This window comes from Spinacia oleracea, chromosome 4 (genome assembly GCF_020520425.1).
Source record: "Spinacia oleracea cultivar Varoflay chromosome 4, BTI_SOV_V1, whole genome shotgun sequence".
Taxonomy (NCBI): Eukaryota; Viridiplantae; Streptophyta; class Magnoliopsida; order Caryophyllales; family Amaranthaceae; genus Spinacia; species Spinacia oleracea.
This window is the reverse complement of record NC_079490.1, coordinates 188342423-188359252: the sequence shown is the minus strand read 5'-3', so window position 1 is coordinate 188359252 and position 16830 is coordinate 188342423. Positions and strand designations below refer to the sequence as shown.

The 16830-nt window shown below is 39.3% G+C and overlaps 1 protein-coding gene and 1 non-coding gene across 2 annotated transcripts; both read right to left on the bottom strand.

The window, feature by feature from the left end:
- Positions 1 to 84: 84 nt before the first annotated feature.
- Positions 85 to 170, bottom strand: LOC130460489 (small nucleolar RNA Z221/R21b). Its single transcript, XR_008920346.1, has one exon. It is a non-coding gene; the product is annotated as a small nucleolar RNA Z221/R21b (small nucleolar RNA).
- Positions 171 to 1570: 1400 nt separating this feature from the next.
- On the bottom strand, positions 1571 to 16752 carry LOC110782767 (protein LAZ1 homolog 1). The gene is made up of 9 exons (XM_021987006.2): positions 16596 to 16752; positions 14748 to 15220; positions 8754 to 8810; positions 5893 to 6001; positions 3658 to 3842; positions 3222 to 3310; positions 2702 to 2957; positions 2345 to 2593; positions 1571 to 2245 (listed from the first exon to the last, which is right to left on the bottom strand). The coding sequence occupies exons 2-9, from the start codon at positions 14961 to 14963 to the stop codon at positions 1964 to 1966; spliced, it is 1443 nt and encodes a 480-aa protein (XP_021842698.2). The 5' UTR covers positions 14964 to 15220; positions 16596 to 16752; the 3' UTR covers positions 1571 to 1963.
- Between the last annotated feature and the right edge of the window lie 78 nt (positions 16753 to 16830).

Below are 16830 nucleotides of genomic sequence, written 5' to 3'. Positions count from 1 at the left end.
GAGGCGGAGGCCTCCAAATAAAAAGGATCAACTTCCGTATCATTTGAACTCCCTTGCCTCAAAATAAAAAGAGAGAGAGAGAGAGAGCTCAGAGATAAAATGGGTAATAGAAAGTTATCAGCACGGGTAATCAGAGTGGTGCATGACAATCTCAATTCTCATCATAGCTCTAAGATTTTATTTATTTAACTAAAAATTAAATGAAATTACAAGATCGAAAGAATGGAACAAAGTACAAGGGAGAGGAAATAGTCTAATTTCATGACTATTTCAATCGCTTTGTCTTTGTTCAGTTGATCGAGTTTCTTTTGTTCCAGATTCAACAAATCTACACGATATAAATTCACGACTACAACAGATTATTATTTATTATAACCCTCGTTGCAACGATCATAACTTTCTACCAATGACTTAATTTAGTTTAAGAATTAAGGAAGGAGGAGGTAGGAAAGAGTAAATGGTGAGAAAGAGAGAGGGAGTTGGGGGTTATAAACTGCAAAAATTGTGGTTTGGTGCTCTGCTCTGCTCTGCTCTGATAAACCCTAATTACGGAGTATTATTTGTGCTGTTGGATTTCTAGGGTTTAAGAGTTTGGGCCTGCCTATGTTTTGTACTCGGTATGTTATGCTCATGGCTCATAGCTCATAGCTCATAGCTCATAGCTTGTGCATTGCCACTTTTCCAACTCCAAACACTTCTTTTCCCCTTTTTGGGATTCATGCTACTTAGTAGCTTAGTGTTTTTTTTGGGTGTAAAGAGAATCTCAAGGGACACATAGTGCAGATGAAATTCGATTTCAGGTATGGGAAATATCCCTGTATACCTTACCAACTAAGTTAGTAGACATCCACTTACAACTTGTTTTGTATTATAGTCAGTTTTCATTTCTTTGATTTTGAAAGTCAATTTCCTCTGTTTGCTTTTCATGTTTACCAATGCACAACTTGAGCTACTAATATATTTAATTATCAATAAGTAAGAGTTATAAAAAATTGATATTTGAAAAATATACATTAAGACGAATCTAACAAGATCCTACATAAATATGTTTTCCCTTGAGCGCTAAAAACAAAGTGTTGCAATTACAAAGAAACGGTGTGAGATAATATTTTGGTAAGGAAATAAAAACTAGATTAGCCCCTAAAATAGGACCAACCTAACTCCGAAAGGATGAGAGAGGAGAACAAATCATTACAAGAATTAAACCAATAAAGCATGGAAGGGTAATTATGACCGCAGTTTAATTTGCCTCTAGAAAATAGTGGTAAAAAGAAATCAACTTGAACTTCAAAACATTCTTTTGATCCCAAGAAAGAACGTTCCTTTGATGTCTTCTCGCAGTTCCAAGGGATGATGTTTATTAAAACAGTAGGGATCCATTTTGCAAAAGGGTAAAAGAAACTGAAAATTTCAACAAAATGTAGAAAAAGAATAACAAGAGAAAAAACCCTGATGTTATTCATTCACACATCGGGAAACCAAGAGAGATTGACTAAAACTTTGGCACCTTGTCATTTAGATATAAAGGTGGCGCGGTGTTGAAAATACAATAATAATCTTGAACAAACATAGTTTCAAGTTTCAAGTTTCAACATATTTATTTCTCCATGCAATGATTACTATCAAATTTTGTTATTCATTTACAAGGAGATATATGTTCAAATAGACACGGTTCTATTTTCTTTGGGTTTTTTTTTTGTTATCTGTACAAGTAAATCAGCTAGACATCTAATTTTCTGCTGTTCACTGTAAAATCAGTTAGCACCTTCTACTATTTGTCAAATTAGCTCTTGCCTCTAACCTGTCATCGGTCGTGGTCGTAACTTAGATTAGGAAATACAAGGAAAACAAAATAGGTGACTAAACACACCAGTGGGATGATATGCTGATTTCAGACCGTCAGTACGGACTGACTTGACTACTCGTATAAAAGTGAGGTAAACTATCAGCATCTTTCTCTGGGCTATCCTAACTGGGACGATGAACTTCTATATTTGACATGTTGTGATCTCGATCCCCAAGCCAAACCACTGTCACTAATACTCCCTTCTGGAAGATGATCATCATCATTAAAATCTTTTCTCCATGAATTTAATGGGATCACACTATCATCCTTGGAGCTCCTCTTCAGCTCTAGTTTCTTTACATTTTCTGATATCTCGTGGAAGGTTCTATTTATTTTTGCAAAACCCCTTTCAACTGGCTCTACCACATGGGATACTGTGAACCTCATGTCATCCGCAATCTACCAAATACAAACAAGATTCAAGGTTTGGTTTACAATCACTATTGATATCATACTTTATAATGTATTTATTAAAAGGGAGAGTTTGTGAAAACTCACGATTTCTCCACTACCGACCACCACGTCACGAACTGATTGAGGAAAATTTAAACGCTTTTCTCTGTCGTCATCATGTCGAGCTAGGCGCATCCTGGTGAATTTGGCACCATCCCTAACCTCCTCTGGGTCTGGAGGGGTACCTAAGGCTGCATAGTCATCCATAACAACAACATCTCTAACACACCGTTCTCCACGTTTGTAAGATACTGCTGGAAACACATAAAGATGAACCACAGCTGCAACACCCATCTGGCACAGAGGAAATTAAAATGCAGATTCATTCTAGTAAACAATTATGAAATTGCTGAAAATATAAAGTGAATTAATCAAAATATTTTTTTTTAAAAAGAGACTAACCTCAATACATATTATATAGTCCTGAATACGTGTCTTCAACTCCTGAGCCAAGGAACCCCGGAAGGCTCCTATTGAGAAAAGGAAAGCAACAGCTATTCCTTGCCACCATGTCAAGAATACTATTGACTTGAAAGTAAGAAATTTTGCCAAAGGCTTGATTGGTTCAAGTCTATCTTTCGTGACTGAATAGAATTGAACGAGGCAATATAAAGCCCATGTCTGACTGAAGTTAAGAACTGCTGCCAAATAGGGATAGCTGCAATAAGAAATTCCAGAAATTGAAATCAAGCACACATGACAAAACAATAAAACTCAACTCATAAGAGGCAGAATACGATACTAAATCCCAATCACACCTTCTCCTATTATGTACAACAAGCATGCTATACCTGTCGATTACCAATTTGATCACGGCAACAAAATATGTGGAGAGATTCACTGAACCTTTTCTTGTCTTGAAAAAAAAGTTATTTAAAATTTCCAAACTATGACGAGAAACTCAAAATAAGACATATCTTACCCATAATTCCACTGGAATTTCCCTTCTCCGTACACGCCACAAGCTTCCAAAAGTATTGCTAATAGTGCACATATCAACTTCAGTATCATCTGACAAGTGAAAAGGTTAATACAAATTAATGTTTCTACTTGAGATTAAATATCATAATTGATCAAAGCCTGAAATGCTAAAGACAACTTATACTTGCCTGCCATTTTACAATCATCACTACTAAGATTAACCACAAAATAGCATATCGAACACAAAATAACATGATATTACTTTGTAATATTAACATCTTGAACCCTCTTTATATTCAGAATATTCATATGAATCAAAGATCAACTTCATATGAAGTTGGTAATGTTTTGCTATTCAGAATATTCATATGAATCAAAGATCAACTTCATATGAAGTTGGTAATGTTTTGCATTTACTCCTCAATCATGGTACTTACATATTGAACTATGCCAATTTTAACAGCTTGATAGAAATCTTTCCCAAGATACCACTCCCTCATGAAGTATTTGAGAGGGAATGGATGCTCTACAACACCATAAGTATATGCTTCTTCCAAAAGGGGCGAGCCAGAACTTATGATACTTTGGCTTTCCATAAATTCAATTGTCTTTTCTTCTCCGCCTGTAACAAAATGAAGTTTAATAAAAAATTCGCCATGCCACATTCCAACTTCATACATGCCACAATAGATATGTCATATGAGTACCACTATTATTCAGAGCTACTACAGTCCATGAATATATCAAAAGTTGAAACACGATATAGTTAACCCAGTCATTCACCATTTCAAGTTGCACATGGTTGGAGCCCCAATCAAAAAGAAATATGACCAATGTAGCATTTATGGGTTTGATATTTTTCATCAATATTTTTTATTAAATTTATTAATGAACATGTTAAGGCTCGTGAACAAATTTGAGTTTGTCCAATTACAAGGAATAGACACATATGACACCAAAATATCTCCATTTATACGTGCAGCTTTTGCATCTAAGTACCTTATTTATGCAAACTATTCTCATTTAAATTACAAGGCACAACCGCACAAGAGATATTAGTCCAGCCAGGTGTCATTGATGATTCTAAATCTGGTTTTAACAGAAGTAAGGCACAGAAATATGCGTCAAAGTTCAAAGAATATTCACATAAATGATAAATGTCAATGTAAGATTTCTCCAGAAACTCTCTGGTCTAACGTCTGAATCTTTGAACCTAGCTACTCGTAGATATTTCAGGGGATGGTCAAAACAACTGACGCTAGGGTCAAAGTAATCCAATCGAATACTCAAAATCAAGCAATTTCCTCATATCTAATCCAAATAACTTAACAGGGAATGTATTTTCTGGTCACTTATTTTAACTTGGACTACGGAAAAAGATTGCATACATAAAAGGATAAGATGGTCTTTGTAGTGTTTTACATCAACTAACTGCCCCACATCATTATTCCAGTTTTTGCAACGTTGACACTTACACATTAGTGTGCAATAACAACCAGCCAGTGCAGGGGAAGTCTCACATCCAGCTGGGATATGGAATCTAGATGTACAACTAACCTACTACAGCATGAACAAAAAATTCTTTCTGATATACTCAGATTGACAAACATAGAATGATTGCTCTGTCAAAAGTCAAAACAAAGGAAGTTTATATTTTGGCAGTTTCATCTTTTACCTACGATCTTGACAAAGACCACGTCAAACAGTCTACAAAAATAACCTATCCAATGTTAAACAATGGCACCGCATAAGATCATAAACCATAATCAATAGTTGGTTGACTTCTATAAGAAACACCTATTTGAAGAAACAAACATTACTAAAAAGAATAATAGCTATAGTGCAGACTAACGACAAGCTTGCATGAACACAAGACAAAAAAAAATTGGTTCCTTCAATGTTGATGCAGCAGTGACAGCATCAACACCCAACATTGACACAAGTAGAGCCAGCAAAAAGATTGTATCAGGTTGAGTTCATGTTCGCGACGATCATTAACATGTCAAAAACCCTGAACCCAAAGCAAACCCATTTATTGAACAGATTGAAAACCGCAACTCTAACCCAACATATGTACCCAAGTACTAAATATTATTAAATATTAAAATTTATTATTTAATTAAAACAAGTTGCCCAAAAAAAAAAACGTGAGTTCAAGAAAATAATTATAAAAATGTAACAATGCTTCCATTCCAAAGTTTCTTTTATTTACAACCATCAATTAGGCCCATCACTATAATCAACTGGAACTTTAATGTTAAAAGGGATAAAAGCAGCAGGCTATTTTCGAGTAAATCTATCAACCCTAATATATCCTATTTTAATTCTTGTCAACTTATTTAATTAAATGGATTAAAAGGTCAATCAAAACTCAGCTACTTTCACGTTTGGCTCTGTTCAGGTTGTCATTCATCTCAACATTGGTTAATAATCAATATAAAACAAAGACCATATCCTATTCAGCGATTATGTACAATAGCCACTCTAACCACTCCCCCACCCCCCTCAAAAAAAAAAAAAGACCAGGAACTCGGGAGAAGTAAAGAAAAAAAAAAAAAAGGGGCAAGATTAATAAACATGAAACATTTTATGGTGAAGTTCAAAGTAATATTTCAAGCATAAATTCAAAGAACAGTTAAAAGATTACAGTTGAAATGATCTTGTGCAAATACCTAGACAAGCAATGAGATATCTCTCAAAGCAGTACAATGCAAAAGCTTCATAGCAATCGCGTATTACTTCACAGTTAAATGCAGCTTTTGAATCCAACAGCGACAAGAACTGTAATAAAAAAAACATAAGACAACAACCCAACAATCAGCAGTCATCACAATTCTCTAATGACTCAATTGTAACCATGCAAAAAGAAAAGAGAACTTAAAGCTACCAAAGAAAAGTATGTCATTTTTCACAATTGAGAAGTCTAGACATGCATGATAAATTCAACAAGTTCTCAAGGAGTTCAAACAAACAGATAATGATATATACGAAGTAGATAAGACGAAGAAAAAGTTACATGCTTTATGCTTATATCCAAATTTGACAGAAAATTCAGAAATCTGATGGATCCCTATTATTGATAGCATTCACTGTTGGCATCATATGTATTCCCAAAAATGAGATGAAATGAATTGTCCTCCCACTTTAGACTTCCTCCAAACCATCACCAAGTTTAGAGCACATTAGGGATATATTCACAAGTTGGACCCCCTACTACATATGCTTTCATAATTATGATTCATGTAATGAGATAAATAACTATAAATATAAATTCTCTTGTACAAATATATGTTGTTTACACACAATAAGGAAATGGAAATTCAGCGAAATCGACAACTCTCAGTTTCCTAGCGATGTTTACCCTTTCTTTTGAGATTTGTTACTTAAGCAAATAGAAAAGTTAATATTAACATATTTAGCAAGACGTAAAAGCTCATAAGTACATGACAATTTATATTCTCAAAGAGCCTTTGTTCTAATGAACTTCCAGAAGGATGACTAAAAATATGAACATACGTGTGTGATTTTCAACTAATTTTCAGTATTTTAACTTATCTTTTTATACTTCTGACTAGAGCTGGCAAAAGCTAACCCAACCCACCAACCCAATAATAAAGGGTTGGATCAAAATTTTCAACTCATTTAACTAAATGGGTCAACCCAACCCGTATAGTTAAAAGAGTTGGGGGGGGGGGGTTTGAAATTTTTGACCCGAAAACAACCCATCTAACCCGTTTAGTCGTTTACACAATTAGGTCATGTCAACCCACTCAACCCGTTTTAGTTTGAAGTTTGGGCCTTTTTGGACTTTAACTACAATATAACAATTGAAAAATGACTCAGAACCCTAATAGCCGTCTCCCCTCTCTCTCTCCCTTCCCCTCTCTCTCTCTCTCCCCTCTCTTTGAGTATCTACTCTCATCTGAAACGATTCTTCTTCTGCTCTTTGCTAATAGTTCGACTGGTTTTCCGGTTTGGTTATACTATTTGTTTTTAGATATAATCAATGATTTTATGGAAGTTTTACCATCATCTTACTGATTAAGCATGTATATGTTCGTAAAATTCATCTTGTTCCAGTAATCCACTGGTTTGTTAACCCGACTCTTATAATTTGTCCAGTTTATTTTTGTTCTTGGAATTAGCATTTTTTGCTTGATTTTAACAAAGTTTTATATTGCATAAAGGACCACAATATTAGTTTGGTACATAATGGTTTAATATCATCAAATATTCAGAACAAGTGAACAACAGAGTAGTATGAATTTGTAACAAACTAAATTAGAGCAAAAAGTAGAATAAAATTTTAGGCTATGTATTGCCAATTTAAGACAATCTTAGTACTTCAAATCTTCAATCTTGCTCCGTCAGATTATGTTCAAAGTAAGAAAAAAAGTTTATAAAAATAAATAAATTATATTTCTGTACAGGTCGACCCGTTTATTGTCAGGTTGGGTTGAAAATTCCAACCCGTTTAATTAATCAGGTTGGGTTCAGGTTAGGCAAATCTCAACCCGTTTATAAATAGGTCGACCTGACTTGGACCCAACCCAACCCATTGCAAGCTTTAGTTCTGACTCCTGACGTAACGTATCTTAACTTATCAACTCCACAGTTAACTTATTTTTGAACTTGATATAAAATGTGAACTGAACTTGGGTAGCCCTTATTGGCCCTTAACTTATTTGAATTCACTGGCCTTAAATTCAACACATCTGAACTTATTTGTCTTGCACTTAACTTATCCGAACTTAAAACAAGCGAACAGAAAAGTGAGGAGAACGAGACTTAGACCCCACCAATATAGGCCTTTCCACTTTGGGATGTAAAGTATAGTTAACTACTTAACTGTATACTAGTATATATTGTTGTTCCATTTTTATTGGATTAATATGATAAGAATTACTTATGAACTGCACTTATCTCTTCATGAAATGAGAAAAAAAATGAACAAGAAATCATTTTGTATTGCATACTTCGTACTAAAATTGCACGCTACAACAAAATGAGTGCCAATGTACAATATTGCATTAAATAAAAATTTTGAAACAAAACAAATTTGGCATTTGTTTTTGAAACAGAAGCTTATAATAAAATCCAATTTACAGCCTTTAAGGAATGACAGAATAACAGTTATTCAGCATAACAATTTAGATATAGTTAGAGTTAATTTACTACTCTTTCAGTTATTCAGCATATCTTTAATGCTTAGCTTTGTATGGATATTGTACGGAGTATCAGAGATTCAGAGCTTATGAACAATATAAAACTCAAATCCACACCATCATGCGTTCATACATCACCACACCTCATACCCAAAGACGGGGACAAAAACTTAGTGTTTAACACTCCTAACCTATTTACCTATTCAGAAAAACGAATAATCAATTTCAATGTGAGAGTGTTAGACTACTAGGAAGTACAACAAAAAAGCTTTAAAGGGGAGCTGAACATAATTATTTCACGTCAGTGCATCACAAATGTAAATGATTACCAAAAATGTGAAATCACAACAAGATAAGGATTAGCTTACCGATTCTAAAGCATACACAGGAACCATTAGTATGAGCCCTATTAGGAATTTCTGCTCCTGAAATTCAATCCAACGAGGCAAGGGGAAAACGGTCAGTGCCAAAATCTAAAAAAATGGAAATATTAACACACTTTATTTTTATCTTATATTTCTTTGCTTCTCCCACGTTATAATGTATATTACTCCCTCCGTTTTTTTGTGCCCACTTTCCAAAAGCGGTGTTTTCTTGTTCTACCCACTTCTACTTTATTCTGTTTTTTTTTTTTTTTTGAGGGAAGCAAATCAGTGCTTATATTGCTGAATCAGAAGCTATAACATCAATGATGGTACTGGGGAAGTCGTCCTCCCATATCCTTAATCCAATCTCCCAAGGTTGAAGATGGGCCAAAGTATGGGCAGCCTTATTCCCACTTCGTTTAACAAAAGACCAACTAATATCATTAAAACTATCAGCTAAAGCCACAATGTCATCAAAAATCAAATGTAAACTACTCGACCCTGTTCGCCTTCACTGTAGACCTGTAGTCCTTGGATTACGGACAAGGAGTCGCTCTCGACCACCACTCTGGACAAGCCCACATCCAACGCCACCCGCATCCCCCAGTAAACAGCCATAGCCTCCGCGACCTACGTCTCCCAAACATGCTCCACTTGCTTCGCTGCACACGCAATGATCTCCCCTTGCGCATCCCTGCATATTATACCCAGCCCCATGCCCACCTCCCCCAACATTCCAGCGTCGACGTTCACTTTGGCCCTTCCTACGCCTGGCCTTGCCCACACCACCGGGTGTTCTACCCTTTCTCGCCCACCTTGTCTCCTTACTGCACACACCTCCTCCTGCCTTAACTCCCCACAGGTCTTCATGGCATAACTTAACGTCTTCTCTGGCTCGGTGGCTTGCTTCTCAACAACAAACTTGTTCCTCGCCCCCCAAATCGCCCAGCAGGTTGTAACCAACTCCTCCATTTCCTCCCCATCCAGTTTCTCAAAACATAGTTCCCACCAATCCACAGCGGTACGGCATTTTGACGAAGCCAGACCTTCGAATTTACTAGCCTTCCAAACTTCCCGCGCAAAAGGACAGTCTTTAATGGCATGTAACACAGTCTCTTCTTCCCTTGTGCGACACACCCCACACTCAGCATCGTATGAGGGAATGCGGCGACTTAGCCCCCTTCTAGTGGGGAGCACCTCCAAACAGACCCTCCACGCAAAAATTTTAATACGTGGTAGCGCCTTAAGGCGCCAAACCTTTGACCAGATAGCTGTGTTTGTCGAAGGGGATCCGCCATTCTCCACTCTCGAGTCACCAGAGATAGCCCTATACGCGGAGCGAACCGAGTACCTTCCATCTTTCTCAAGGTCCCAGCAGATCGTATCATCCGGCATTCGGGGGCTAAGAGGTATGCTCAGAACCCTCGCCTGTTCAAAGGGGAGGAAACACTGCCTCACAAGTTCTGTGTTCCAGCTTCTTGTTATAGGGTTAATCAAATCACCCACCACCAACTCACTATTCGAAACACCCCTAGGAGAAATGATCTTCCTGGTTTGAGTACCTGGAATCCACGGGTCAGCCCAAGCTCTAATTTTCTCACCGTTGCCAACCCTCCACCGCATACCCCGTCGGACCACCCACCTCGCTCCCCAAATTCCCCGCCAAGTATAGCTAGGCGCATTGCCTAATTCGGCCTCCATAAAACAACCACTCGGGTAATAGCGAGCCCTAAGAACCTGCTCCACAAGAGAACCTTGGTGCACTAAGAGGCGCCATGCCTCCTTACCGAGGAGGGCCCAGTTAAAGAGTTTGAAATCACGGAAACCCATTCCACCTTCCTCCTTGGGACGACACAAAGCTTTCCATGCCACCCAATGAATCTTCCTCTCACCTTGCTTCTGACCCCACCAAAACTGAGAAACAAGAGCCCGTAGTTCATCACAAAAGGAGGATGGAAACTTAAACACGCTCATCGCATAGGTAGGGAGAGATTGGGCCACCGCCTTTATCATAACCTCCCTACCTGCCTTAGAAAGAATCATCCCCTTCCACCCTTGAAGCTTCTTCCACAACTTCTCCTTGACTCCCCTAGTAATCACCTTCTTCGACCTCCCCACCACCGTTGGAAGTCCCAAGTAGCGATTGTGTATGTCGACTATGTTGACGCCCAGCTTAGTCTCCAACGCCACTCTCCTCTCATCATCCACGCCCCTGCTAAAGCTCACAGTGGTTTTGTCACGGTTCACCTTTTGCCCCGACGCCTGTTCATATAAATCGAGAGTCTCCTTTATCACTTCCGCATCATGCATAGCTGCTTTCAAGAAGATTATGCAATCATCCGCAAACAGCAAATGATTTATGGAGGGGGCAGTGCGCGCTACTTTAATACCATGGAGCCCGTTCCTTTCTTCGGCTTTTAACAGGAGGTTTGAGAGCACCTCCCCACACAAGATGAATAGGTAAGGGGATACAGGATCGCCCTACCTAATTCCTCTACTTGGACTAAACTCCTCCGACGGACGCCCATTAACCAACACCGAGAAGCTGACAGTCCTCACACATTCCATAACTCGACTCCTCCACCCAACATCAAAGCCAAACTTACCAAGTACCGCATCAAGGAAGTCCCACTCTATCCGATCATACGCCTTCGCCATGTCTAACTTCATCGCCAAACACCCTTCCGCACTTTTCTGGTTTTTCATATGATGGAACATTTCAAAAGCTACTAGAATATTGTCCGTAATAAGGCGCCCCGGTATAAAAGCACTTTGATTTACGGAAATAATATTATCCAGAAAGAGCTTGAGGCGATTTGCAAGGACCTTGGACACCAGTTTGTATACCACATTACACAACGATATTGGACGAAAGTCGACCATTCTTTCTGCATTGTTCTTTTTTGGGATGAGGACAATGTGAGTTTTGTTCAAGTAAGGTGGCATCGATCCTCCTCTAAGAATACTCAACGCTACATTACACACCGAAGGACCAACAATGCCCCAATATGCTTGGAAGAAAAGTGGGCACATACCATCCGGCCCCGGAGCCTTTATCGGGTGCATTTGACTCAACGCAATCGATATCTCCTCCGTACTATAATCTTACTATAATCTGCCTGGAGCCCCTCATTCATCTCAGCAGTGACCCTTGGTTGGAAGTCCTGCAAAGCACGATCAATTTGGGGTGGGTTAGAGGATGAAAATATAATTTTAAAGTAGTCCACTGCCACCGCCCCCAACGCTTCATCACCAACATGCTCCATACCCTCTTCGTCGATCAACTTTCGAATGGTATTACGCCGCTTTCTACCCGACGCTCGTTGATGGAAGAATTTGGAGTTCCGGTCACCCTCCTTTAGCCATAACACCCGCGACCTCTGTCTCCAATAGGCTTCTTCATGGCGTACCAAGCCCTCAATATCACGTACTAAGCTCCGCCTTTTCTCTCCTTCGTCTCTCGATAACCCTCCCTTATTGAGCTTACGAAGAGCACGTCTTTTTTTCTTTAATTCCCTGAATATCGGGCAAAACTTGTCCTCACTCCACGCCTTCAAGTTATCCGTACACATGGCTAATTTCGAGTCCAAAGAGTACCCCCCTCGCCAAGCGTTCTCAATCACCCCCTCACACTCCTCTTCCGCCACCCAAAACTGCTCGAACCTGAACGGTTTTTCACCCAACGCCATCCTCCCCTTTTGCCTCCACAATGTTAGCTTAATGGGAGCATGGTCAGACCACTCCCTGTCCAGATTATACAAATGCGCCTCAGGGAATGAAGTAAACCACTCGTCCGTAGCAAAAGCCCTATCCAACCTAGTCTGTCTGTTCTCAGCCAACTCTCTCCCATTGTCATAGGTGAACTCATACCCAGAGAACGGGACCTCACGAAAACCGCATACATCCACCGCACTTCTGAAATTTACCATTTGCCATTCAGCCCTGTCCACGCCCCCTTTCTTCTCAGAACCACGTAGAATTTCATTAAAGTCCCCAAGCCAAGCCCACGGTAAATGGGATTGTCCCGCTAAATCTTCCAGGAGCTTCCACGATAGGTGCCTGCATTGAGTTTCCGGCCACCCATAGAAACCTGTCAACCGCCATTCATCCTCGCCCAAACCTCCCCGCACCACCACATCAATATGGTGGACCGACATCGTGCGTAGCACCACATCAACATCCTTACGCCACATCAATGCAAGGCCACCCGCCCTCCCCATTGAATCAACTGCCAAGCCTTCAAAATCACGTAACTTACTTTTTATTCTGCCAAACTCACTACTACTCAGTTTCGTCTCCGATAGGAATATCACAGACGGGGCCTCCCTCCGGATTAAGTCCCGGAGACCTCCAATTGCAGAGGGGTTGCCCAGCCCTCTACAATTGAGCCCCAAGATACTCATTGAGCTGGGCGGGGTTGCACCTCGGCAACCACCGTCATCCGCAATCCATGATCATTTGAGTCCACAAGCGCTTTCTTTCCTAACCCCACAACATCTTCCATATCACAGTCCCCCTCTCTGTCTCTTTTCTTCAAGAAGCTCTCTACCCCTTCGTTATTGGGTTCCACACTATCTGACACTCCTTTTCTCCTCACTAATTTCTTATATTTCCTCACAGAACCTTTCTTCGCATCACTTGTTCCCACTACAAAATTCAATATGGGGGTCGAAATGGGGTTTACCCCCTCTTTCACCGGGTTTGTTGATGTCATCAAAGCCACATCATTCACTCCAGCAGCATTTTCCACTAATTGCCCACTGGCCTGGGCCTTCATTGGGCGCCCCCCTCATTGCACCACCATCCACCGTGGATAAATGCTCACCCCTTTTGGTGACGAATAAGGCCTTCCTCCCTGCTGAGAGCGTAGCTAGCTCTTCCAACTCCTTCCCACGACCCTTTCTAGGGGAGGCTCGTAAGAACAATCCCCATCCTGGCCCCTTTTTCTTATCCTCTTCAGCTACTGCAGCACAGTCCCTCTCCGAATGTCCCATAACACCACATGCAAAACACATAAACGGCAGCCATTCATATGCAAACTCGACCTTCACTTCTCTTCCACTCCTGTCTGTGATTACCTTCTGACGCCTTAGAGGTTTAGAAACATCAAGCATGAGTTTGACTCTCCTATACCTGTCTAGGCCCAACTTGTCCTCCTCAATCTCAAGCAGCGTCCCCATGCCCCTAACAAGGGCTTTCACATGGTTATCCGAACGACAGTACTTTATTCTGTTTTTGGCAATCATTTTTACAATCTTACCCCTTTCCCATAATAATTACACCTTTACATCATCTCTCTCCTACTTTTCCCAATATTACCCACTAATTTATTACATCTCTCTTATTTTTTCCACCTTTTTCTTACACCCACTCACCCCTCCTTGAAACAAGAGTCTACATTAAATGGGTACAACATCAGAAAACGGAGGGAGTCCAACTAAATACTTATCAGAATTTTAAGGAGCACAGCTGCAGCGTAATTTATAATGAGTGTATTTGTAGGGGAAAATAAGAGATCTGTTGAGAAATGGCACTAGGAGTATTGCTTAAATAAACAAACAGAAATGTGGAGAGAGCCTTGCAGAGCTCCAAGAGGCAAGAACACAGAACCCTGTCAGAGTTTCATGTAAGTTTTCTGAAAGAACTTTATTTAATAAATTCTTAAGTTGCATAGGTAGACATATAAATGGGTAATCAAATCATCTATATTAAAACCTTCCATGAGATATATGATTTATTTTTAACAAGCATTCTGACATGAAATCACCTATACTAATAAATGTAAGTATTTCTCATGATCACCTGACAGTGACATGAAATCACCTATACTAATATAAACCTTGGAGCTCATGTAGCAACTTATTCATGCACCCTATGTAATAGATGCTGGCATGTACGTTCCATCAATGGTTAAAAGGGCCAAAAAAACCGACAAACATAATAAATGGACTGCTAGACCAAAACTTAGAGCACATATAAGGTTGGATAAGAACAGACCTCTGGGTGATTGTAAGCTGCTAAGTGCTCAAAGATGAGATACATAGATAGCACCAGAGCTGTAAGCACAAATATGCTTGAACTAGTGATACTCCAGCTGTAGAGAGATGATGTCCCAGTAGCCATTTCTAGAAACCATGCTTTCCCAGAACTGCCGACAGACTCCCTCGCATTTAATAGAAAGAAGAAAACATACACAAGCCACATCCATCCCATGTCCAGGACACTAGGATGAGTATCACTTCTTTTTAGATTAAGATGATTTCAAGCTTCATATGATCAACTGCACCTAAGCAGCACGTGACATCTTGCTATCTTCCATATTACCTCTTGATAAGTCCTGCAATTTCACCTTACATAATACACCTTCTGGAGAACATGGCAGTTGAAAAGAAGGGAAGAAACTTCTGGCTCAGGCCAACTGCAAACCTTGCAGATTCTTTACGTAATCTTACACAATGGCCTGATAAAACCTGCCATCAGAATATAGAAATAAGATCACCAGTTGTAGAAAAAGCCGCATATCTATCTGGTGGCAAGCACTGGAACAAACTACTGACTTTATTGGATACCACTAAGTCACGAACTCACTAACACATTGCGATAAGAAGAAAAAAAAACTAGTAACTAGTATTGGTTTACAAAACGGAGCATAATCTTCCGTCTAAAAAAAAAACAGCATAATGTAGCCATTCTCAAGCAAAATGTTTACTGACAACAACCGAGGTTGGCACATCTCGTTGGGCGTGACGACTCTAATGGCGTGAAGTAGTTCGTCTTCTTCACCGAGCAAGAACCAGTTGCTTGGCTTCACCCAGGTCTAGTGGCGGTTTTTCTTTATCCATGGCAATGAGTTTCGATAATAAAATCCAAATTAGAAGTTAATATCAGGCTCCATCTGCTCATGGTTCATGAAAAATTATCCCCAAGTAGTAAGAAATGAACGAATAAAAGGTCATTGTCCAATAGTCATTTACGCAACTAGGTTGAATTTTTTTAGTCACGGACAAACCCTTTAGCTACAGAATTTCATTCAAGTCGAAAAGGATCTTGCTAGATGCAGTTAATATGAACTATGAGATCAAAAAGCAGCCTCGATAACAGTTACATTCCATCAAGCACTAAACAAATTCTACAACACATCCCTTCAAACAAAGGGTTTTCCTAACCCAAAATCATATGCTCCAATTTCATTTTAATTCTGTTTTTACCCTGCCATTTCAATTCGGGATTCAAGAACAACCAACGCCACACTTCCACTAACTCCTGTCTATTGGTCCCATACAATGGGTGTATACAGAGGTACAAACTCAAATTTCTCCTACATGAAAAGGGATGCAAGCGCCTTTTTTTGGGGGGAAGCTAGTAGAATCAATTCATTTCATTCTATTGATTGTGGACTATCAATGACCCTAGGGAAAATGGCAAACTAAGTTCAAAATCAAAATACCCACTTTGCTAAATGATTGTTCCGAACTTCAATGACCCAAAAACAGCAATAAATCTAAACACTGAAATCGGTTCACTGCCATTGCTTCTTTCTACCCCTAACAACACCAAAACTTCACAATGCCAAATTTAACCAAAACAAGAAACACCCATCTCATGTTCAACAGCTCATCAAAGGAATTAATCACAATAAAACACAAAACACGAGAATCATTCAATTAAAAACAAAACAAAGAGTTAGCAAGTTCTAAATTAATAAATCAATAAAAACACCTTCTAAATTAAAGAAATAAAAATCAGCAATGATTCCAATCCATAACCAAGAATAGAAGAGTTAATACAAAAAGTAATGGGAAGGTAATTAATCAAAAGTGAGAAAGGAAATATTGAAAATCAGACCTGGAAATCGGAGCTTTCTGGGAAAAGAAAATGGGAGTGCCGTAGTGGAGAAGGGTCGATCCGAAATGGGGAGAGGAGAAAAGAGAAAGGGAGTTTACGAGGAAAAAAGAGAAAGATTTTATGGAGGTGGGGGCATAAAAGAGACGTGTAAATTTGACGTTTGCTTAAGCAGTTGGGCGTATCACTTTTTTGTATTCATGTACAAATCTTAATCTAGTCCCACGTTCTATAACTA

Excerpts from the sequence above, each read along its gene's own strand:
- LOC110782767 (XM_021987006.2), bottom strand. The coding sequence starts at position 14,963 with ATGGGATGGATGTGGCTTGTGTATGTTTTCTTCTTTCTATTAAATGCG. Across the intron at positions 3,843-5,892 it reads ATATCTCATTGCTTGTCTAG|GCGGAGAAGAAAAGACAATT; the intron begins GTATTTGCACAA and ends ATTTTGTTACAG. Across the intron at positions 3,311-3,657 it reads AAATTGGCATAGTTCAATAT|ATGATACTGAAGTTGATATG; the intron begins GTAAGTACCATG and ends TTCACTTGTCAG.